The sequence below is a fragment of the Falco punctatus genome (genome assembly GCF_963210335.1).
Source record: "Falco punctatus genome assembly, chromosome: 9".
Classification (NCBI taxonomy): Eukaryota; Metazoa; Chordata; class Aves; order Falconiformes; family Falconidae; genus Falco; species Falco punctatus.
In genome coordinates, this window is record NC_137589.1 from 44,440,459 (window position 1) to 44,463,781 (window position 23,323).

General features: G+C 43.1%; 1 protein-coding gene across 3 annotated transcripts in view; it reads left to right on the plus strand.

Annotated features, from left to right (window-relative positions):
• FUBP3 (far upstream element binding protein 3) overlaps window positions 1-23,323 on the plus strand; it is a 41,441-nt gene that overhangs the window by 10,120 nt on the left and 7,998 nt on the right. For 2 of the 3 annotated variants that reach the window (XM_080402887.1, XM_080402889.1), the window contains exons 3-15: window positions 3,244-3,294; window positions 3,788-3,821; window positions 5,744-5,793; window positions 7,395-7,466; window positions 8,189-8,246; window positions 10,858-11,020; window positions 11,918-12,016; window positions 14,614-14,718; window positions 15,113-15,215; window positions 15,865-15,965; window positions 17,252-17,393; window positions 22,060-22,220; window positions 23,083-23,156. In XM_080402887.1, coding sequence (XP_080259013.1) covers window positions 3,244-3,294; window positions 3,788-3,821; window positions 5,744-5,793; window positions 7,395-7,466; window positions 8,189-8,246; window positions 10,858-11,020; window positions 11,918-12,016; window positions 14,614-14,718; window positions 15,113-15,215; window positions 15,865-15,965; window positions 17,252-17,393; window positions 22,060-22,220; window positions 23,083-23,156 — 1,213 coding nt within the window. The remainder of the gene's footprint in view (window positions 1-3,243; window positions 3,295-3,787; window positions 3,822-5,743; window positions 5,794-7,394; window positions 7,467-8,188; window positions 8,247-10,857; window positions 11,021-11,917; window positions 12,017-14,613; window positions 14,719-15,112; window positions 15,216-15,864; window positions 15,966-17,251; window positions 17,394-22,059; window positions 22,221-23,082; window positions 23,157-23,323) is intronic. The other variant, XM_080402888.1, reaches the window with a different exon arrangement.

Consider the following 23,323-nt stretch of genomic DNA (forward strand, 5'->3'; position numbering starts at 1 on the left):
CCTGGCCTGTTAGTTTTAGATGGAGCTTGAGACTGATTATTTCTCTTTTTCCCTGGCTTCTTTATTTCCCCATTCTGGAAACAACATTAAAGTAATTCTGCAAATAGCTATAGTGCAGGGAGGAGATCAGGTTTATTTGTACGGCTCATAGGAAGTCTTAGTCTGCATTGATATGACCAGTTGCGGTGGTTGGTGTTTCTCAGCAAAGGTGAGCACTGGAGATGGTGTTGGTCTGAGCTGCAGGGAGACCTGGTGGCATCTTGCTTGTGGCTTGCTGCTGAGGATAGATCCCAGCCCTCTTGTTAATGGCCAACAGCTGCTCTTGGCCTCCATTCTAATTAATGGGGCCCTCTAATTACCAGCACAATTTAATAAGTTTATTTAATGCTAAATAATCCTTAAAGAAACAATCTTTTGTTCAAAGGAAGGAGGGATCTAGTCTGCTGAAAAGAGACTGATCCCCAGAACGACAGTCTTTGCCCTGTTTTGTATTGTTTTGAAGAAGTTTCCAGTGATAGGTGTAGGGGTTAAGCAGCAGTGTTACAGCTGAAGGCTGGGACATCCTTTCAGTCTGGGGAAACAAAGATGAGAGACATTGGAGAAGCCTCACACCCCCCTCTCTCCACCTCCTGCCTTCCCCAGGCTTCTGCTTCTGTGGTGCATCCAGATATGAAGATGGCCGGTTTTGGTGCAATAAAACTTGATTGTAGTAGAGCCAAGGGGCTCAAGCACAGCATGATCCTGTTGTATGGAATACTTCAGTCTTCTGCTCAAACCTGTTTTCAATGTGAAGGCAGAAGGAAATCTTACCCCTGTCTTACTGCAGAAAAAAGTTGGTAGTGATGCTCCTTGACACATCTGTAGCAGCGGTAGGACCAGGGCAAAAGTCTATATTTCTTGGCAAAAGGTTTAGTGGAATACACAAAATGCCAGTGTTTTTCAAAATCACGACTTTATAGATCACCATTTTTTAAATAAGGCATTTGGGGAGGGGGAAGCCTATAAAGATTTGCAGTGAAGGCAGACATTAAAATTACTAGGTTTTGACCATTTAATGAAAGCAAAACCTAGCGATATTTAATGATGAAGAATTAGGCTAACTAATGTCTTCCTTGTAGCTTTCTAAAATTGATGATGATCTCAGTTTTGTTCAGAAGTATGAAATGCATCCATGTTCCACTGCTCTCCAGGAGATACATCATTCTGATTTTATTCTAGCCATGGATATATTCTCGATGAGATTGTATATTCCCATCATGCACATTAATTTAGTGGGAGGCACTGCTCTGTTTTATGGGGTGGAAAAAAAATATCTGCATTTGTTTTGAGTGTCTGTTAGGTAGAATTCAGTTAAGGTGAAGCCTAAAGCAGAGTGAAGTGTTACCAACCAGCAGGTGCCATTAATAGGAAATTGTGCTGATTTTATTCAGTATTTTTCCTTATTTGCAGTGAAATGACTGCAGTTACAGTTAAATTGTACTCAATAGATGTAAAAGGGGGAAATATGTACGTGGCTTGTCAGAGTTCAGCCCCCTCCCTGGCGTGAAGAGGGAGATGGTGGAACAGTACATCAGCTTTCAGTATTGCAGTGAGCGTCGTCTACCCCAGCCCTGCCTCTCTATTAGTCCCTGCCTTTCCGAGCAAAATGGGCATGTTGGAGAAGGAATGGACCTTGAAGTTGTTTCTTTTTACCTCCCCCCACCCCCCCAAAACAGAGAAGTCATAACTGGCTTCAAGTAAATCACTCCCAGTTCTCTCCATCTGCGTTATATCTCAGCTCTTGGAGAGGTTAACTGTGAAATGTGAAAGGAATGATCTTGCACATAAGTTATTGTACAAATTAATTTCAAAAAAATTAAGCATCAGTAAATATACAGTAAGGCTGCTATCTGCTGGCGTGGTGAATGGCTTACCATGAATAGTACTTGGAATGGGTTGGAGAAGTTATGTTACTTATGTCTGAAGCAGCATTTCCCTGACTGATTTAACTTTTTATGCTCGTGCAGTTTTTCCCTAAGAAGTTGTCTTTTTCAAGTGTAGGATTGTGTTACAAAATGAAAGCTCTTCTGTTCCTTGCATGAACTTCAGGAGTTGATTATAGGATGTGTATCTGTCTCATAATTTGTGGGCAGCGGCTGCAGTGGAACAGACTGCTAAGAAGAGCTGTTATGGTGAATTGAAATGCAAAGTGGATATTTAAATACAGCCTTGTAGTGTTAAGGCCACTCTTTCTGGCATCTTGGAATAATGAGTGGCCTGGTCTGTGGCAAGGGCAATCCCATACTACCAGCAATAGCCACCAGACCTGTTTCATATAGTAAAAATATTTAGAACACAGCCTGGGGCAAGATGGCGAGATCCTGAATTTGGTGGTATTAGCTCAGCTCTGCAGTAGTAGCTTATCAGGTAAAGCAAATACTCCCCATTACATCACCCACCTTTTTCAGCTGCTGTATTGATAGTTATCAAATTAGATCTTTTTATATTCATCGTGAGAATATGCAAAGACAAATCTAATGGAGTCAATAACGCAGCAGTTGTCTTCCCACTGAGCTGGGGAGAGTAATAAAATACATACGCTGTCAATATTTTGGTCCCAAACTGTTATGAAGGTATTGACCTGCAGCAGAAATACAGTATTGACTCTCTTAGTCTATTTTATTTGAGTAAAGTGTTTGGCCACAAACTTTATGCATTTTTCTACCGGATCTAGAGAGTGTGGGATGCATCCGCTTTCTAACCCTGCCAGCTGATTGCCAATTTTTTCAGGTCAAAGAATGTGCAGGTTGCTGCAAGGTAGTTTGAAACAGCATCTTTATTATCACAGCTCACATGTTGGCCGGTTTCATTTGTTTTGCTACTTGTGCCCTCCAGGCATGCAATATAATCTTTCAACTGGTTGTTAGGACCAAATGGTCTGGTTTTTAGCTGGTTTGCTGCAGGCAAAGTCCAGTAGGAAGCCCAGCAGGGCATGTGTTCCCACTTTGCATGAGTTGGTCTAATGATATTTTCCCCATTAACGTTTTGAAGAAAGATCTAATCTGTTGGGGGTGGGAGGGAGGGGGGAGAAATCTGTTTGAGAGTTGTCAGATGGGGAGATAACTGCTGCTAATCATAAATGGACCACCAGCTAACATCACAGATATGCCTGGAATGTGTGCATTCAGTAAAATGTGTTGCGTTTTTTTAAAAAATACTGTTTGGGTGCCGCAAGGTTACTTAACAGACCTATTCCTTTAACAGGTCTCCGTGTAAGTGGGCTCCATGGAGCACAGATAAGAGAGACAGAGAGAAGTATGTGCAAGCGGTCTTTAATGCTTTTTGCCTAGACTAAATCTGAGTATGCTCAGCTTTTATTTTGGGTTTTTTTAATACATACCAGTCTGCTTAAAATTTCTCTCTCTCTCCCCCCCCCGCCCTCTTTTTTTTTTATTATTTCTTTTTTTTTTTACTACTTTGGGATTAATTTGGGAGGAGGGGAGGTTAGTTGCAGGGATTTGGATTTGGGCAGGCAGGATTTTCTCCCATAACTCTCAGCATGGGGAGACGCAGATCAATTCCCTATCCTGTGTTCAGCTGGACACTGGGTTATGGTGTGTGTTGATCAAGAAATCCCCTCCTGTTTTGTACCACATAATGCATTCATTTCAGCCACTGAACCTAAATTACTGTTTTGCTTTTCTTTCTTTTTTGATGAAATGGTAAGAACTCTTTTTCTGTAGGGATGAAGTTAGTTTATCCGTGCTAATGCTTTGATTTTTTTCCCTTTTTTCTCTCTCTGCCACAGTAGGTAACCAGTTAGGGGCCCTGGTACATCAAAGGTAAGCAGTGGGTTATGTTTTATTATTTATTGATCAATTCTAATTGTTTATTGATCCACCATCTGTAGTAGTGTTAGGAAGTCAGAGGTTGAGAATGTGGAGAAACTGTCGGCTTGGATTTTCTCCAGGCTGGCGTTTCTGCTAAGCCTTTAAGGTTGTTTGTTGTGATGAAGAAAGAAGAGTTGATTTGAAATTTGGATTTCATTGTAAATCTGCAGGACAGAGAAGAATAAATTCTCTCTCATTTCCCTTCCGCTGCCCTGGTAGAGAGGAAGAAAGAAAAAGTAAAAGAAGCTCTGGCATTTTGAAAAAAGAAGTGTTGAATGGGAAAGTAGATGATGATGATTATTATTTAGTTTTGTTGATATAATATGACCTGGGAGGACTCCTTTGTCAAAGGTGGTTTTGGGAGACTGAAGCAAGTATGAGTTGTCATACAGCATGTCTTAGCGTTAATATAGAAGTAAAAGTCTCAGGTTTTCTTGAAACCCAGTCTTAAGGAGTTGTCTGTCTTGTTTTGAGTAGGAAGGGGAGAGCATTTCTAAAGCTGGATTCACCTTCAGGCTAATAGTAGTGCATTTCCATCATAACCAGCTGTCCGTTGGGGGCCTCAGCAAAGGACAAGCGATATACATGAAGACCGTAGAACCTTCAGGTTTTAATGGTTGGGTTACAGCTAATATCCAGCTAGGGCAGCACAGAAAGGGGTGAGCAGACTTGTCTCCTCTGCGGCTGCCTGCCACCTCTCTTGTGCCAGGAGTGATGATCATGCAGGGAGTTTGGTTAGGCTGAAAAGCCTGAATTAGTTTCTCTTGGGTTTTGGTGGTTGATTTTCTGCTAGGTTAGCTTCATTGTCCAGCTGCAACAGTTTGTCCAACCCAAGGTGGTTAACAAATGGTGCAAGATAGGACGTTTTGGCAACAGGCTGGGTTTATTGCAGGTTAAAACAACTGTAATTCTGAACCTCCCTGTAGCAAGTGAGTCTGTTCTGTTGTAGGTATGGGTGGCACTGTTTGGTTTTGCATCACTAGTGAGCCTCAGGACAGTGGAGAGTGCTTTATGTGCAGCTTAGCTGGTGAAGTCTAGTGGGTATTTTACACCTTCCCTAACTGATCTAAAGCAAAAAAATGGAAAAATTTTAGTATCTCACCACAAAACCTGCATTGAACTTCCTGTACAGGCATTTTGTTGCTTTTGAGATTGCTGAACAAATTGTATATAATGCATATATGCAAATTCCGTATTCATTGTGGTGTTCTCAATACAGAAATGGGTAAGCAGAAAACCAACCAAAGTTAATTCCTTTCTACTTGACTATGGTCAGGTCTTAGGAAATTGCTTTGGGTGCTGTATTTCAAGGCAGACACACACTGAAAAAGTCTGAAGAGCAGTAGATACAGAATTCTCAAGATAACATGAATTCAAAGCATAATTGAAGACAGCTTTTATAATTTCCAAGGAAAAGAATGGTAAGGACAAGGAGGCAAAAAAAAAAATAGATTTGCAAATATTAGAGGGAGCATTCCTGTCAGGTTTGGCTTTGGTTAGTGTCTCTTGGCAAGAGCGTATCCAAAAGTAGTAGGCAGAGACTGGCTTGGAAGATCTAGGCTAAACGTTAAAGAAACATTGCTGTTATTCTGTTAAATCTGTCTGGAGCAAGAATGACAAAGAGGTTCTTACATCAGCTCCACTGAAGATAGTGGAGAGTAGATTGGAAATTTATCCAGCACAGGAGAGATTAAGTGACCACGAGAGGTCCCTTCCAAAACAAATGACTTGGACTGTGATGTGGAGTTTACTTGTGTGTGCAAAAGCCTTATGCTCTGCCTGGTTTCCACGGCACAGACATACTTGTCTTCCAAGTTGTTCTTTGTGATGACTATTCAATTTTTTTCTTCTCTTTTTTTTTTTTTTTTTTGTAGGGCTGTAATAACAGAAGAGTTCAAAGTGCCTGATAAAATGGTTGGATTTAGTAAGTACTTTGGATGCTTTTGATGTTTCTTGATGTGTTTTCTGTGCAGGATTGCAGTTTATTCTGACGTGCTTGCGAGTTTTTGTACTTACTGGCCTTGGATAAGCCTTGTCTAATGCTGTCTTCATGGGGACCAGATGATCTGTGTTTAAAATCCAGGTGCAAACTGCATGGAAAAGCTTGGTGTCCCAGTAATAAGAACAAGACTGTGTGGTACAAGTTTCTGAGTTTTAGTGATTCACTTCTTTAAATTCCAACTAGCATAGTACATAAATTCACTTCTGACTTGTTTATTTCCCCCTCACTGAAACATGTTACTTCCTTTGAGTATGCAAAACTGTGAGAGTCGAGGGAGGAAAACAACATTTAAATGTTAAAATGAGTTGACTGAAGGCAAGTTAAACAGAATGTTAAATTTCTCATGTGTTTGCTGCAGGGAAATGCAACCAGCATGCATTGCTCAGATGAGAATTTTTCCTAGATTTGCATTCCGAATACTGTTCCCTTTCAAGCTTGATCCTAATTTCTGTCTTCCTCTTGATGATCATTACCCTTCCTTTCAACGGCACCTCCTGCTGATGTGTTACTACAGTGATTGCATAGACTCTTCCACTGTTAGATGCCAGTGTAGCTCTTCCAATTTGATATAGAGAGAGTAAAAAGGAACGTAACAGGCCATGATAATTACCTGTGAATGTTTTCACAATGGCACGTGAAGTTTTGTCCTGTATATAAGAATGTGCTCGACTATAAAACTGTAACACAAATTCCTGTAAAGGAAATGCTCACACTTCTGCCAGACCTCTTAATTTATCAGTCCTGGTACTGTGAGGGAACACTGGAGGGATGTGGTAGTTCTGGGAGAGGACAGCTTGCGTGCTCTGTTGGTGCATCATCTCAGTGTTAAATCAAATCCTGGTTCAGGGACAGACAGGTGCAGGAGGGTGGCAAACCCACAGCTGAGAGATGCTTCTGTGGGAGCATCCTGAGCCAGGCATTCCTGTTTGACTTGACCGTTTTGCTCTTTTGCAGTCTGATTGGCACATTCTCTCCTCTGTATGTCTCATTGTGAAACAGCAATGTGCCGACTCCAAGAGTTAAAGGAGATGGGTATTTGTTTTCACTGAAGGTTGAACAGTATGTAGCAGTTCTGTCTGAGTACAGGCCAGCCAAATAGCATGTCCATTGAAAAGAGGCAGTAAAATACGAATTTTAAAGAAATAAGTCTTTGCCTTTTTTAGTACCCCAAATAACTGGTTTATCGGTTCAGGCTGAATAAGATAGACTTTAATGACTCTTCCAGCAGCACTCAAACTGGTGCCTTATTTCTTACATACTGTGTATTTCCATGCCAGTGCAAGACAGGCTTTTTTGTTTTGTTTTGTGAAAGCAAAAAAAAAAAAAGGGCAAAAAGAATAATTTTCAGCAGGATTTTAATGTTCTTCTGCTATGATAGATTTGGTCATGCTGTGGATGCCTCTTCTGCAGTCCTGGAGTCAAACTGTCCCTTTATAGATAGCTGCAGCAGAGTGAAAGGGGGAAGGTGCTCTGCAGTTGCTTGGAAAAATGGTATGTTCTGATGCTTGTTGAATTCATTTCAGTAATCGGCAGGGGAGGAGAACAGATCTCACGGATTCAGGCAGAGTCTGGCTGCAAAATTCAAATTGCTCCAGGTAAGAGCCTCTTTGTGTGGCAGACGAACAGGTTTTAATGTTGAAGGATGTTGTGTCCATTAGATCTGGTGCCTTGCCATGCTCATGGCATGTTATCACCATTAAGAACTGGTATGTACTAGGCTAACATGCATGGGAGAGACTCTGTGGGACTGACCTCCCGACTAGCACAGAAAACAGGTTTGTCAGGTGGTTTGGGGAGTGAAACATTTAAGGAACTGTCTTTAACCAGTGGATGGGTACAGTGGGCAATCCATGTCGCACTTAGACCTGAAATCGCAGCTGTGGAGCTGTCTCCTGGTGGTACCACTTTGCTCAGCTCTGTGGTTTGCCTCAGATTAGTCTGGTCAGTTGCAGCTCCTGGCAGGAGACATTTCAGGAGGGTGGCAGCAGCTATTTGTACATACAGCTTGCCTTGCATTGAAAAAATGGGACCATCTATTTGTTCTGTGCTGGTACCTGTTTGCTTTGGGGAGGACTACTACAGGAAATTGTAATCTAAGTTCTTACCCTTCCCTTTGACTGGTGGGAAAGACTTTAAAAGAATGCAGATATCCAGCAAATAATTTAAAATACATTGGCCCTGGATGTATTTGAATTCATTAGCATGCTGTGTGTGCAAGGGAGGGTGGTGCTTCATTAATAGTGCCTGGTAATTACTGAAACAGCTGCTATTTTTTTAATTCCATGTGTTAAAAGTTTCCTTCTTGTTTCCTTTGTAGACAGCGGTGGGATGCCCGAGAGGCCCTGTGTACTCACTGGGACACCAGAGAGCATTGAGTGAGTTCCAATTACATTTCTCTCCTTTCTCCTTCTCTTTCTTCTCCCTAATGCTGTGCTCTGTCAGTGGTGCTACTTGGTTAGCCACACTAGCAAATGTTGGCCTAGAGAAACTTGAGGGTCTCTGGAGCATAGAACCTCTTGGTCTGATGCTTTAAACTGTGCACCTCAAAGGCTTTTTTCCAGTTGCAGTTTGAACCCTCTGCAGAAATTTCCGTGGAATTCCCCTCCGCAGGGCAAGGTTGCTCTTAGGGCACCTAGGGTGCAGTTTTCTAACTGCAGCTTTCCAGGATACTGAGCTAAGCTGCTGAAGGGCACTTCTCTTCTCCCCTTTGCTTCCCTACTATTGAGATGACCATCCTTCCAGCTGAAGAAGGGCTGCATGAGGCCTCCAAAGCCTGTTGGTGCCACTCCAGAATAATCTGGAGGTGTTGGTGTTGTTGCAGAGCAGCATGAGGGCCATAGGTGTGCTTGCCTCTGCATCGCTGCCAACAAGAAGCAAAGGACTGAACCAAAGTCTTGAATTCTGATCCCTGCATGGTACAGACACGTGGCCAGCCAGCAGGGTTTCTACTCTTTAGACCTATAGAAACTTTAGGGACAGTGTTTCCTCCCTCCCCCTTCCCAGGAGCTGAGTTTGAGACTCTCACAAACCAGTTGAGGACCTCCTGCTGGAACTGGATCCAGGATCCTCAGGCTTACAGGAACACACTTAACATATGGAGCTGCTCTTTCTCTCCCCAGCCTTTGGGTAGGTGGGTTTTTTAAAATCCATCTGGAAATCTTTGAGTTGCATTTGATAGTGAAAATACATGGGCGCAAAGACTGTCTCTCTAAAGAGAAGGCACTCATCATTCTTCCGTTCCTAAGAGATCTAAGGTTACTTAAATCTCCCTATTCTACCATAATGCTGCAAGCAGTGAGCCAGAATAAATATAATTGGCAAGCTCACATTGTAGGGCAGGCAGTGTATTCTTGCTGATATTGAAGTGCTTTTCCCCCTTTAGCAAAGGGTATTTCAGAACAAGACCAAAATACTAAAAAGCTGGGATGCCTGATGAGGTGTAGTTGGGGGAAAATTGGGGAGAGGTATAGCTAAGATTTCATGGTTTTGAAATAAGCAGTTAAATGTAGTTGTGTCCAAGGCTGTCTTTAAATAACACATGAATAAATTAAAGGAAAAGTGAGAGTACTCAGTTTGTGAAGCAGAACAAGGTGTTGAGGACATAGAATTAGGCAAAATTTAATTTACTTCTGTGCTAAAATTCTTGCCAAATTGGTTAGTTGAACTACTTCTTCAGGCTACTTGTAGAAAAAGAAAATAAAGTAAGGAAACTAATCTAGACATCAGGCTTCTTTGTGAAGGGTTTTGTGAGGAGCGTTTCCATTATTTCTATTCGGTGGCAAACTAATGGGGTTAATTTCCATATGATCCCTTCTCACCTGACATGCGCTGTGTATTAACTGTTGTAGTCTCTATATTGTCACTAAAAGAACTTTATGCAAAATATGAAGGTAGATGAAAAAAAACCTCTGAAGACTCTTCCGGAATATTTGAAGTGGGCTTCCAGAAATTCCACCTTTTGCCTTGTTTTGTGAGAAAGTCAAGAGAAAGCAGTGCTGTGATCTGTGTGCAGCCTCAGATTCACCACCCCCTGAGCTGTCTTGGGTGAATGTCTGCTTGCGAGGGATGACTTTGTACCATTTTCTTCAAGTTGCCAGAGAGAAGACAGTCATCCTAGGGTGCCTGGTATGGCTTGTTACAAAGTGGAGAAGAGGGGAAGATGCTGCTTTAGACCAAATGGGGAACCCGTGACTTTCTTCTACCTAGCTTTAGAAGGGTTGTGGGAGAAGGACAGGAAGTGGATGTGTTGGTACTAGGAGTCTTCAAAGATGAAGGGAAACTGTGTCAGTTACCTCTGACATGCTAAAGATTTCAGAGAAGGGATTTTTAATTTCCCAAATGCTTCTTTGTGTATCTCTTCTCACCAGGAGTAGAAGAACCCAGTCTTTCACTGGTTGCTGCTGCAGTATCCTTGCCTCACTTCACGGTGTAGCTTCAGCACCTACTGCTTGGGGCAGAGGCTGTGTTAGAACAGTGTTCTGGTGCTGCTGGGAAGAGCAGGCAGAGAAGAGCAAGGCAGCTGCCTATGACTGATCAGAGAGGGGTGAACCAGTGTGCTGTGTTAGTATCAGAGCAGTGTGTGGTTTTTGTCTTGACCAAGAAGGAGAACAGAGCTTGAGTTTTAACAAATGTTGTATATATGTTTTAGAAAAGTTTAGAACTTAGAGCATCTTCATTTGAAATAAACACCCTAAATGCTTTAGCTCAACTATAATCCTTAACTTCCAAAAAAGTCAGAGCATGCTGCTGCTCTTCCTTTTCTCTTCCCCTTTCAAAATCATACTGCTTATAAATAGTCATGATAGGGGAAAACATGCATCACAGAGTTAAAAAAAAAAAAAAAAAAAAAAGCAAACATTGTGCTAACTATGATTTCCTCCATCTTTTCACTATTTCTCCTATCCCCGATCGCTTCCCATTCCGATGGTTCCTGGTCACATGGAACAATGTTGTCTAATGGTTGTTTCCCTCAATTCTTTTCCAAAGACAAGCAAAACGGCTACTGGGGCAGATTGTAGATCGCTGTCGGAACGGACCTGGTTTTCACAACGATGTTGATGGCAACAGTACGATTCAGGAGATTTTGATCCCGGCATCCAAAGTGGGTCTAGTCATCGGCAAAGGAGGTGAAACAATAAAACAGTTGCAGGTGCGCAAGATGCATTTACTTTAGGGCTCTCTTCCTTACTACAGCTTCTCTAGATCAACGAGAGCGTGCTGAAATGGAGAGCCTTAAATGCTCTAACCTTCTACAGCAGGGACTATTCTTCTGCCTTCGGAGAGCTGGACTCAAATCTAATCTTGTGTTACAAACAAAATCAGTTTGGCCCCAGCTACACATGTAGTGGAGTTTTGCCAGAACTGTGAAAGAAACTCATGTGCTTTAGATAACATTTGGTGCGTGCTGTTTAGGAGGGGATCCTCGTACCCAAGAAAAGGCTATGTCTAGTCCGCTGCTGCAATAGTTTTTAATGCCAGCCATGCTGTTGTAGAGTGCTGTGCTTCCCTTCTGTTGCTGGTCTGTGATAAAGCTGGCGTGTGTCATCTTTTTTTTTTCCTCATCCCACCCCTTTCCAATTGAAAGTGTTGTGTCATGTGTAAATCTTATGTTCCTAGACATTCTTTATTCCTCCATCTGGTAAAAGTTTTTTAAAGGATAGAGAGTTTCAGAAAACCACCTAGGTCAAAAATACTGGGTTTTTGAGTGCCCTGATTAGGCCTCTGTCATCCAATAGTTTTAAGGCTGGTCACTTAACATTTATACGCAGACAGCTACAGATTTTGGAAAGGGATGAAAAATCAGTAGTTGAGATGGAGGGGTTCTCTTTGCAAGGGATTCAGCTATTTGAGAACTTCAGGAGCAGCATACTTCTGGCAGTCCTTTACACTGTAGGACTGTTACTGAATTTGTGCTATAACTACCGTGAAGAGCCAAAGTAGCATTCTGTAAAGCTGCTGATTTGACCTACGTAATGTTTAGTAACCAAAGTATAGTCCCTTGTCTCAGGGACTCTGCTTAGCAAAGTGCTCTGTGCTTTTTCTTCAGGAGCGAACAGGTGTGAAAATGATTATGATCCAAGACGGTCCATTGCCTACTGGAGCAGATAAACCTCTCCGTATTACTGGAGATGCATTTAAAGTGCAGGTATGTAATAAAAGTAAGCAGTTGGCCCAAGAACTGAGGAGAAATTCAAACTTTAGTGTATTTCTGAGCATCTAATGGAGTCAAATCCAAGTCTAAACGTAATGATCCTTGCAGGTTTTGTTTGTACTCTAAGGTTGATGAAGTTTGAGTAGAGCCAGTTAAAACACCATGCTAGCAAGTGTTGGCTTGTTTACAAGGTAACCTAGAATCATAGAATCCCTTAAGTTGGGAAAGACCTTTAAGATCATCAAGCTCTCACTCCACATAAATATTAGACATGGGTAGAAGAGCTGAGGGAGAGGAGGGTTGGAGAAAGTAGCTTTGAAACGCTTTCCAGTCTGTGTAGCAAAAATCAAAGCTCTATGTTACTTGAACAAATGAGTTCTTAGTGACTAAATCACACCTTTGAGAAAGTTTTGTGGAAAGGTCACTATCTCAGACAGCCAATTGACGCAGGTAATTAAAAAAAAAAAATAAATCCCACAACAACTCCTGAAACCAAGGGGCTTGCTTAACATTGGTGCCTCAGTCTCCTTGTGTCAGGGTTCTACAGATATGATTATACCTGCGGTTCAAAACAAAAAACCCATGATCAGCCGGAGACTGGAAGATTGCAGCGTGATGGGAGTGCTTGAATTAATGAAAGTTTAGCTGTGGCATGTTCCACTTCTCAGCAAGTGCTTTTCATATCTTGCTGAGTACTTAAATCTAGCTTAGCATTCCTGTCTCTAATAAAAATAGTTCTGTTTCACAGGATCTCCCTAATCATAAATTGCTGCTACAGTTAATGTTGCTCAAGGACAGTATGTTTGGGTTGTATTTTTTAAACCTTTTATTGCAGCTGAGTTTTTAGATTCAATTTTTTTTCTCCAAATTCTTATACTTACTGTGGAGGTACAGATACATGCAAAAAGGAGTCTAACAGCAGTCTTGCTACTTTTAAGTGCTGCTACTTCCCAGGTGGCTTCTTCTGCCTTGCAGGATTTGCTGTTGTCACATCTTCCATGCCATATAAATCATGCCAAGCAATCGTGGAGAGTGCATAGGCTGGAAGATCTTTGAGGCACTTAAAATTTTTGAGCGTGCTTAGAAAGCACTTAAGAATCTTGATGAATCCTTGGGTTTGGTGGATGTCATGGTTTAACCCCAGCTGGCAACTATGCCCCACGCAGCCGCTCGCTCACTCCCTGTCCCGGTGAGATGGGGGGGGGGGGGAATCGGAAGAGTAAAAGTGAGAAAAATTGTGGGTTGAGATAAAGATTATTTAGTAGATATATGGTCTGCTGTGTGCACAAGCAAAGCAAGGAATTCAAACTCACTGCTTCCCATCGTCAGGCAGGTGTTCAGCTGTCCCTGGCAAAGCAGGGCTTCATCATGTGTAACTGTTACTTGGGAATACAAATGCCGTAACTCCAAACGTCCCCCCCTTCCTCCTTCTTCCACCAGCCTTGTATGCTGAGCGTGATATCTAATGTTATGGAATATCCCTTTGGTCAGCTGGGGTCAGCTGTCTGGCTGTGTCCCTTTCCAGTTTCTTGTGCACCCCCAGCCTACTCGCTGGTGGAGTGGTGGCAGAAGCAGAAAAGGCCTTGACGGTATGTAAGCACTGCTCATCAATAACAAAAATGTTTCTGTTATCAATGGTGTTTTCAGCACAAATCCAAAATGTAGCCCCATACCAGCTACTGTAAAGAAAATTAACTCTCCCAGCCAAAAGCAGCCCAGCGGGATTTTCTGGATGCTGCAGCAGGCTTTCTTAACTCTCTCAGATCCCTATGAATTCTCTCCATTACCCTTATTTTTGTCTTGGCATCTCTGAAATGTCTTGTTTCCTTATGGAAAATACGGAAAAATGTGAAAGGAGTCAGACTCGCTAGTGTCCCTCAAACTTGGTAATAGAATCAAAATATCAAAAGCTTGGCTGGAAATGTATAGAAGGCTTTGGTTTTGACACGTAGACTTTTTTTAATGGTGACTATTGTTGGCTTATTTCCAAGGTACACTTTTTACTAGCTGGGCTACATGCAAGTTTGTGAATGGCCTTGAGGGCTGCAAGTAGGTAGAAAGAATATTCGTTTATCTCAGAAAATGTCTTGCTGGATTGCTGCAGACTTGAGCTTAAAAGTTTTTGAGTGTCAGAAAACTCACTAGTGCCCACCTGCCTCCTTTGTACGTGTTCTGTAGCTGTTAGTGGATGTGATCTCTGTTATGCTACCACAGCTTCTACCTTACTATACTGGTTTCAGTTCTATCCAGTAGGAAAGGGCCTTTGCTTCCTTTAATTTTAAAAGCAAACCCCAAAAAATCAAAGATATTTTAAAAGCTAAAAGGGCCCTTTTGAAAGACTGAAGGAAGCAATTGCACACAAGAAGCTGCCACCTTGTGCACTTGACAGGTTTTGTCAGACATGGAAGATGTCATCAAGAACAGATCTCCATTGACTGTGGTAGAAGAAATTCTAAATCAGAATGCTGCTCCCATTAAGCAGATGGAGATCGCTTTGTCTGAAGCCTGACCATTAGCCACTGTTGAGGCCCTGACACCAAGATGGCAAGCAGAATAATTTTAAGCTAACTGTAACTTCTTTCCCCATGTAGCAAGCAAGGGAAATGGTACTGGAGATCATCCGAGAGAAAGATCAGGCAGACTTCCGAGGCGTACGCAATGATTTCAGTTCTAGAATGGGAGGAGGCAGCATAGAGGTATGTCTTCTTCACAAGTACTCTGCTAACCTCCCTGTGGGATGGGCAGTGGGTGGAAGTCATCAAATTGCACATGTAACTTGTAAAGCTCATTTTTAAATGCGTTGTGTTCTTTTGCCAGAAGAATGAGTCTGGCTGCAAAGAAGAGGAGTTCTTGTGGACTCCCAGGTGGCGCTTTTCTAATTGTCTTTTTAAGCTGCATTCTTGTAGTGCAGAGTTCATTTAGTGGGGAAGGAATTTGTGGCCACGTGTTTGTTTTTCTTCAGCAACATGGTTCTGTAGCCCGGAGCTGCCTAACATGGCCTGCCTTCATAGTTACGAGCATCTCCTTGTAAAATCAGAGTAATTCAGTCTAGTTCTCTGAGCTTTCATACTGCTTTGCCTTTCCCATCAGGTCTCTGTGCCCAGGTTTGCTGTTGGAATTGTGATAGGAAGAAATGGAGAAATGATCAAAAAGATTCAGAATGATGCTGGAGTTAGGATTCAATTTAAACCAGGTTTGTGTGAGGATGGAGAGCCACTACTTTCTGACCACTGTTCCAGTTTGGGATTGCTGAAAGTGACTGATCTGAGGTTACAGTAGCTAGGCTTTCCTAATTTAAAGGCACGTCGTGTCTCTTTCTGAAACCCACTTAATTATGTGCTGCTTCCTTGTGCACTTTCTGGTTTTCAGAGAGTAAGATTATATACAGCTCATTTGCAAACATTAGATGTCACAACAGTCCTGTCTTGAGTGGTAATTATATGGATAAACAAAATAACAAAACCCCTTTTATTTCCTCTTAAAAAATTCTCCTTCAGGACATTAAAGCCTTTGGGGATCAGGAGTTGATTAATTCTAAGTAACTTTCTCTGGGTCCTTGGCTGTCTGATCACCTATCAAAGCTGCCTTTGTCCTCTTAAAATTATGTCAATCTTTTTCATGGCTTTTTGACATTTGAAAGTGTTGCCTTTTGAATGTTGTTCCCTCTGCAATGTGGGTTGGGTTTTGTTGTCGTGGAAGAGGGGCTGAAGGTGGAGGGAAGAGGTAGTTCTTGGGGTAGTTATGTGAAAATGCTGCTAGCAATGGTGATGACAGAAGGAAGTTTTTGTTGGTGGGTAGATGTTTTCTGCTTTTAATTTAGTCTTTGCCACCTCTCTCCACAGATGATGGGATTAGTTCTGAGAGAGTCGCACAGGTCATGGGGCTTCCCGATAGGTGTCAACATGCAGCACACATCATCAGTGAGCTCATTCTCACGGCACAGGTGGGTTCTGGAGGCTCTTGGGAGGAAAGTGCTTATATAGGAATTTAGTCTGTATGCATGCAACTGTGTGAATGGATGCCACCAGCTGAAGTACAGCAGTGTTACATTTTCCCTCTGGTAGGGAACACACATGTGTTGCTGCCCAAGACAGAGCTGCTAGGTTTGGGGTTTGTTTATTTGTTGGGGTTTTTTACTGTAATATGGGCTCATTGAGCTATGGGAAGGTCTCCTGTTCTCTGACAGTATTATGGGGCCTGGTAGCCCCCCACGTTTAGTTGGTCTTATTCGGAAGTGGTGACCTGGAGGAATGGAGTCCAGCAGTAGTGTGAGACAGTGGCTGGAGGCCCTGCACAGTAGGGCTGCGTAACTCAGACATCAGAGCATTAAGTGCTCTGTGATGCCTCCTCTTCAGACTGCAGTCCTCTGCTCTAGTGGCTGTGGGAGGCAGGGGAAGGCAAGGAATGGTCGTGTATGCAGTCACTGTGCTCCAGTAACCAAAAGACACCAACATATTGCATTGCCCAGGAGCAAGAAGTACAAAGATGGGTGAAGTAGTAAGGCAAACTCACAAAGGAGGTTGTATATTTCCTTTCTGTTACGAGAAGTAAAGATGTTAGGCCATTTCAGACCAGATACCTGAACATAATTTGTCCATCAAAGGGTAGGTCTTGATATATTTTCTGCCCTGAGATCTGGTTTGAATACTTGATTTCATAATTTTTTTAATAATCCACTGAAGTTTTGAAGCAGTCACGATAGCCTCTGACTGCCCATGGCCTTTGTTTGTGGAGGTCGGTTGCTCAAAATAGGTATGTCCTTTAAGTGTCTTTGAACTTAAAAGCTTCCTTTGGAAGTTTTGGAAAATGTGCATTTCAGCTGAGTAATTCCAGAAATTCTTTAAAGAATGACACTTGAAAGGGTTTGGAAGCAACTTCTGTGTGTGTCAGTGCCAAGATCTATTGGTTGCTTTAAGGAAAGCCCCCATCAAAAACTGAAAGTCCTTTAGTCATTGATGCTTGTTTATAGGTTTATTTCAGCAGATAAAGGCATGCATTTAAAATATATAAATATCTTCCTGAGTCAGGAAGGCAACTGTAACCTGTGTTACTTGGCATTTCTTTAAAGTGCTTCAAAATCTTGAATATGATACCGAAGTCCAAGAATACCTTAATTCAATGCCATTGATTATAAGGCAGTTTAACTTACCTTGCTTTATTTTGTTTTTAATGTCCATTGGGGCCAGCAAAAAAAAAAAAAACACTGATACAGATTTTTTGCCTTCCAAGGAACGAGATGGCTTTGGAAGCTTGGCTGTCACCCGAGGAAGAGGTCGTGGCCGTGGGGACTGGAGTGTTGGAACACCTGGGGGCATGCAGGAGATAACCTACACCGTGCCAGCTGATAAGTGTGGCCTCGTTATAGGCAAAGGTAGGTCCAGTGACACTAAATACTAGACCTTGCCATCTTTCTCTCTCAGGATGGTTGAGTTCTTCTTGCTGCCTGAGAGTGAAGCTTTGGAGTTTTCTGTAATTGCAGGTATTTAGTGGCTGGTGAATGCAGCATAGGAATAAGCTATAAGCGCTTGTGGTTGTTTTCTTTGTGGTGATCTCACTCATAATTGTACTCTCCAGGCCCTTGTTCACAATCTGTAAGAGAGGCTCTTCATGCAGAGCTGTCAAGTAAGCTTGTTATAACAAGCAACTGGCTGAAAAAAGGCAGGTTCATTTGTGGATTCTTTCTATAGAGAATTCATTTAAAGGACACTCTATCAGGGACGAGCAGAACAGTCATTTCGTCATGCTGAATTTCTGTGAGTGCCATGTGATAAAATGGAAGGTCTCTGAATGTGGTAATAACAGTCGCTGCTTCCAGCCACGTACCTGAAGTGTCTGATGAAAGTGAAGTAACAGGATTTGTCTGTATCTGAGTTTGCATCTGAGTCTGTCACAGAGCAGGTTGTTGCACCTTGTCTTGCTCACAAAAACACATTCACTGCCATGGAAGCCCCTTGGCTGCCTTAGCTGTTGCGTCTCTCCCAGCTAAGGAGATGGACAAGGAGTCATCTGGCCCTCCTCAAGAAGCAGTACAAGCCCAGGACAGTTACGAAATGAGAGCGTCAGCAGCAGTCTTGGTTTGTCATAGAGCAAGAGCTGCACATTGGGTCGTGGCATTACTTAGATGAGAGCCAGGAATAGAAGCGCTCTGTTGCTCTGAATTAGTACACCGATGTATCAAAGGAGTTGTATTTAATTTTTCTATCTGCTTATTTCAGAAAGAATGACCGTATGCCTTGACTAGTATTTAAGTAATCACAGTTGGCTTTTAGCCTCAGCAGAGGTGAGGTGAAGAGACTAGGAACAGATTAGCTACAGCAGTAAAGGAGGCAGACTAGAGGGCATCGTGCCATGTTTCAGCGGTATTTAGTGTCCTGCTGTCGCGTTGGGCAGGACTGAGCTTGTGGTGAAACGTGTTGTGGCCTCTTTCCCTGGCTGTACGACCCTGCTGTTCCCTGCCGTGTGTCTGGCCCCTACGGCATCCTGAACTCCTGCCTTACTGGATGATGAGGGATGCAGATATGGAATACAGGCATGTCAGCACAGCGTCTGCAATCATTTTTAGATGTTGTTCTTGACCATAAACCTGTTCACAAGCCTGAAAACTTTTTTCAATGTGAAAAAACACCTGCTCTCCCCATTATGCCAAAATTGCAGAGCAATTGTGCTTCATCTCACTGAACAGTCCAGTTGGGCAAAAAAATCAAGCAAAGCAAATTTTAAGCCCACAAGTGAGCTATATATATGGAAAATCAAATTATAATGAAACTTTATTGCTGTATCCATTAGTCATCCTTAATAAAGAATCGGAAAAGGTCACTTGTTGTTCAGCAGTGCACTGAAGTGGAGGATTTGTAACTACAGAGAGCACTGTGTGCTGAAAAGATAAATGTAGGTAGCGGAGCTGGATGTCCTAGCATTCAAGTGCAAGGCCTGGCACAGGCTCACTGTGGGGGTGAAGGGGTAGCTTTTTACCTTTGTTTCCACAACAGCAAAATAGGGATTCTTACGCAGCCAGATCAGAAGCTTTCTGGAGTGACTAATTACTAGTTGTATGGTGATTTGAGTGCTTGCAGCTTTGTAATACTACCTTGTAATCGGTGTTCTTACAGTGCCTATGCTCTTAGTCTGTTGCAGCCTTCATTTCTGTCAAGTGAGTGATGGCTGTGGCATTGCCTTTCGGGGCTGGGACCAGGATGGGTGTACTACACTTTCTGTATGTTGTTGCTATATACCCAGTCCTCCTTATTTCTTCTCCTGCTGTCTGCGGGGCAGTGTAGGGGATAGGGGGCATCACTGGGGTGTTCTGAAGAGTCACCACTTGTAAAACCTTTGCTCTCCCCTTTTAGTTTCTGAGCAGTTTCCAGCTTTCCCCCGGCACTGCCACCCCTCCTCTCTGTGACACAGGACTTAGCTGTTAGACTTCTCTAAAATCTGGCCAAGTCCTCTGGGCACACATCGTTGGCCTCTGAGGTTAGCACCAAGCAATAGGTATCTTGAGCTCCCAGGGTAGTGCATGCAGTGTGGCCAGGTAACTGCTGCTGTGCTTCCAGTTCACGTCACCACTTGAGAAGGGGGAAAAAGATGGAGGTGAGGAAATGTCTCGGCTCAGTTTCTGCCGTGTGTATGATAGAAGATCTAAGGCCCTTTTCTCATGGGCATCACTTCTCAGCTTGGGAGCATGAGCCTTTATGAGCTGATAAGAAGTGCTGGGCTCCCTGCAAATCATGTGCGTAGTTTTTTCCTCTAGAGGGTGGGTAGGTGCAGTTTTTCTTTTCTGAAAGACTCGAGGAAGGGTGGAGACGAGTGCCATACACATGTCAAGTGCTTTCTCTGTTTGGTGGTGCTTGGAAACAAACCGCAGCCTCTCTGGGCCCCCGCTGGATTTCCATGATAAATACAGCAATATTGACAGATAACGTGGCTGGCCTGGCTCTTGTCAGCTCTGCCTTTTAGCAGGTTTGATTAATTGCTTTACGATTTCACGTCCAGCTGGGGGGCCACTCTTGGATCACTTCTGCCCCCCATCAGGTAGAAGAATGGAGCGGGCTGCTGAATGCATCTATAGACAGCCACCATGTGCCGAATGGGTCACCTCATTATGGGGGAAGATGAACTTCTTCCGGCACCATGCAGCATCATGTTGACTGCGTCACTTCATTTGCATGCTCTGGAAGCTGATTTGGGATAACTTGAGTGGGAGGGAGCACTTTGGCATGTACCAGACAGGAGGGTAAGGAGGAGAAGGGCACCAAGCCCTGTGTAGGAGCTTGCAGCCTCTGACCAGACCTGGAGAGCCAGCGGACTTTACCCTGCAGTGTGGTCTAGGAGGGACCTGTTGTGGGAACAGTCACAACTACTACAGACGTGGTGCTGAATGCTAAATGGGGAAATTATTTTGAGTCTCTGTTCTCCTTGCTTCCAGTTTGAGAATGCTTCAATTTTCAATCCCCTTTTGGAAGGAGAAGCCTAGTCTGCTGTGCTAGTAGCTACCTGTGGTTATGCTTGTCTTTCCCAGTAAAGTTCTCCCACTCCTTCATGATCCAAATTGTGTTGGCTGAAAAGGTCCTCTGTTTTTTGTTAAGTAGGTGAAATGGCTATCGATTCACATCTCACCTCAGTATGTAAAAACCAGAGCTTCGAACAAGTCTGCATCAGACAGAACCGTTACATAAAAAAAAACCTTCCTGGTTTTGAAACTTCATGTTGCCACTTTCCCATGCTTGACTGAAAATAAGTGGGTTGGCTTTTGGCTGCACAGTACAATCCCTGTTGTCTGCCCAGGGATGTGACACGATTATCTTTTGTTAAATGCATCTTCAAAAATTCATTTAGAAAGAGTTAATTGCCCTTTGGCAACTTTTCCTCCTCCCTTCCCCAAGAAGGCTTTAAAATGGTAAAAAGGTCATGGGTCTGTTACAATGAAATGAACAAGTGTCTGCAACATCCACAGTTTGTTTTGAAGTTGTGCTGGATGTATAGAGATGGAAATGCAAGCAAAATTGAGATTATCATCTTTGGAGACTTTTTTTAATTAAAACAAAACAAAAATCTCTTTCCTGCTTGCTGCATGTCCTTTTGGCTAGTGGTGTTTTTGTTTGTGATTTAAAAGTTGTAAAACCCCTTCCTTCCCCTCACCCTTTAATTTCTTCAGTTGAGTGGAGCTGGTCTGTAAGTTGTGTGAGCTTCCAAAAGAAGAATTGAACCATTGTAACGTGGGCTGAGGCTTTTGTTAAGCAAATTTTATTAAGAGACTGGGACCTAGCAGGTCTTCAGGAAATCAGATCTGCTTTGGCTGTGATGCATCCTGCTCGAAGCGCTCCTGCTGTAGTGTATCCAGGTGGCAAACTACCCAGATATGTTCGCTGCACACACAACTAACTCTGAAATAGCAGAAGACAGCCTTGAATCCTGCACTGCTGCAGTTGTGTGGAGGGATGTGTACGCTGCAGTGTGGATGGGAAGCACGGTAAGCAGAGGCTTTTTTAAGGCAACAACCTGTTGAACAGCACGTGAATGTGAGAAAGCTTAAGCTTTGTTTTTGAGCTACACGGTCTGTGGCTGGTGGCTTTTTGACTTGATAGAATGAAATGTCTAGTGATGGAAAAATAGCCTCATGGAGGAAAGAAAAAGCGTGTTTCAGTTGCAGGTGACCTTCTTTTCTTGAGGATTGTGAACAGCTGTGCAAAACCACTGGAATTCAGTCATTACAGTTTTTTCATCTGTTTTGGCATTTCTTTGGGAGCCTAGCAGTGTGTGCACAGGAGGACCGTGTGTATTCTTAAGCCAGCACGATCTGTGACCCCAAAAACAGTTGCAGTAGCTCACAATTCCAGGTCATACTTATGAGACAGTTTAAGGGGGCAATGTGAGCTCAGGTATTGTGGTTTCTTATGCTGTTGCCATCCTCATCACACCTCCTTTGAGGCACACAGAAGGTAGCTGAAACTGTATTCCATTACCAGAACCTGGCTTTGATATGCTTTTATGGAAAGAGATGCTGAATATCCCTCCTTATGTCTTGGGTTTCTCTTCTTCAGGTGGTGAGAACATCAAGAGCATAAATCAGCAGTCAGGAGCCCATGTGGAGCTCCAGAGAAACCCACCTCCAAACACAGACCCTGGTGTACGAATATTCACAATCAGAGGAGTTCCCCAGCAAATTGAGCTCGCTAGACATCTCATAGATGAGAAAGTTGGTGTAAGTTCCATCTCTGTTGATCTTGGTTTTTCTCTTTCAGATGTGGTGCTTTCATTCTTAGGTACATGTAGGCCTGGACTTACAGGATGGCACAGAATACACACGCTTACGTTATTCAGCTTCAAAACCATTTGCCTGTTAGCAGCTGTCTTGAACTTTGATGGCCCTCCAGCATCCATTGGACTATTTTTTGCTGTGGTCCCAGAAGGATCTGACTGTGTGCTGACACAATCGTGGGTAGCGTGCAGCTGTATGTGAGGGAAGAACAGCAATAATAAAGTATCAGAAGGCTGTCAAAGGAGATTTTTTTTGAAGGGAAGACAATAGTGTCACTGCGTGAGGATGACACAATCCTGACACCATCATCCTGAAAGTAACACAACTCCTTGCTCCAGTAAATCCAGGATGACTTATCTCCCACTTAATGCAGTGCTGTGGTATTGAAGCTTAATAATGTCAGGCTGGAGTACTACTGAAGGGGGAGACTTGGGTAAAAGAAAGTATGGAAAAATACTGACCTGGGGCATGGTAAAGCTGAAAAGCAACCTTTATGCTGAATTGCCTGAGAGGAGAAGGCTTGATACCAACCTCAGGATCCAAGCTATTCAAAGGAAAACTTCCAACTGTGTCATAGTCCCGTTACCCCCTTTGTGGGCTGGCCAGAGTTGCTTTTGAAGCTGGACTCCTGGAGTGTGCTGACAGTCCTGAGAACTTCATCCTTGGAGAATCAGTCGCTGCTTTCAGGTGCTGGGGTTTAGTGGAACGTGTCCCAGGCTGTCTTCTCCCCTTTCTTACTGCTCATACTAGCTGCCTCCACCCTGTGCTTAGAGCTGGCATTAAATATTTGTGGATTCTGTGACAGGGTACCAGCATGGGTGGACCTGGAGGATTTGGTCAAAGTCCGTTCAGCCAAGCACCCGCTACACCTCATCAAAAGTAAGCTTCTCCATCTAATCATGGACGGGCTGTGGGGAATGGCTATGAAGGCACCGGGGGAAGGGTGGAGGGCCCTGAAGGGGTGATATATAAGCGGAACCTTTTAAAGACTGAGCATTCAGAAGCAAGAAACAAGTGAGAGTAATCCTTTAAGCTTGACTATAGGA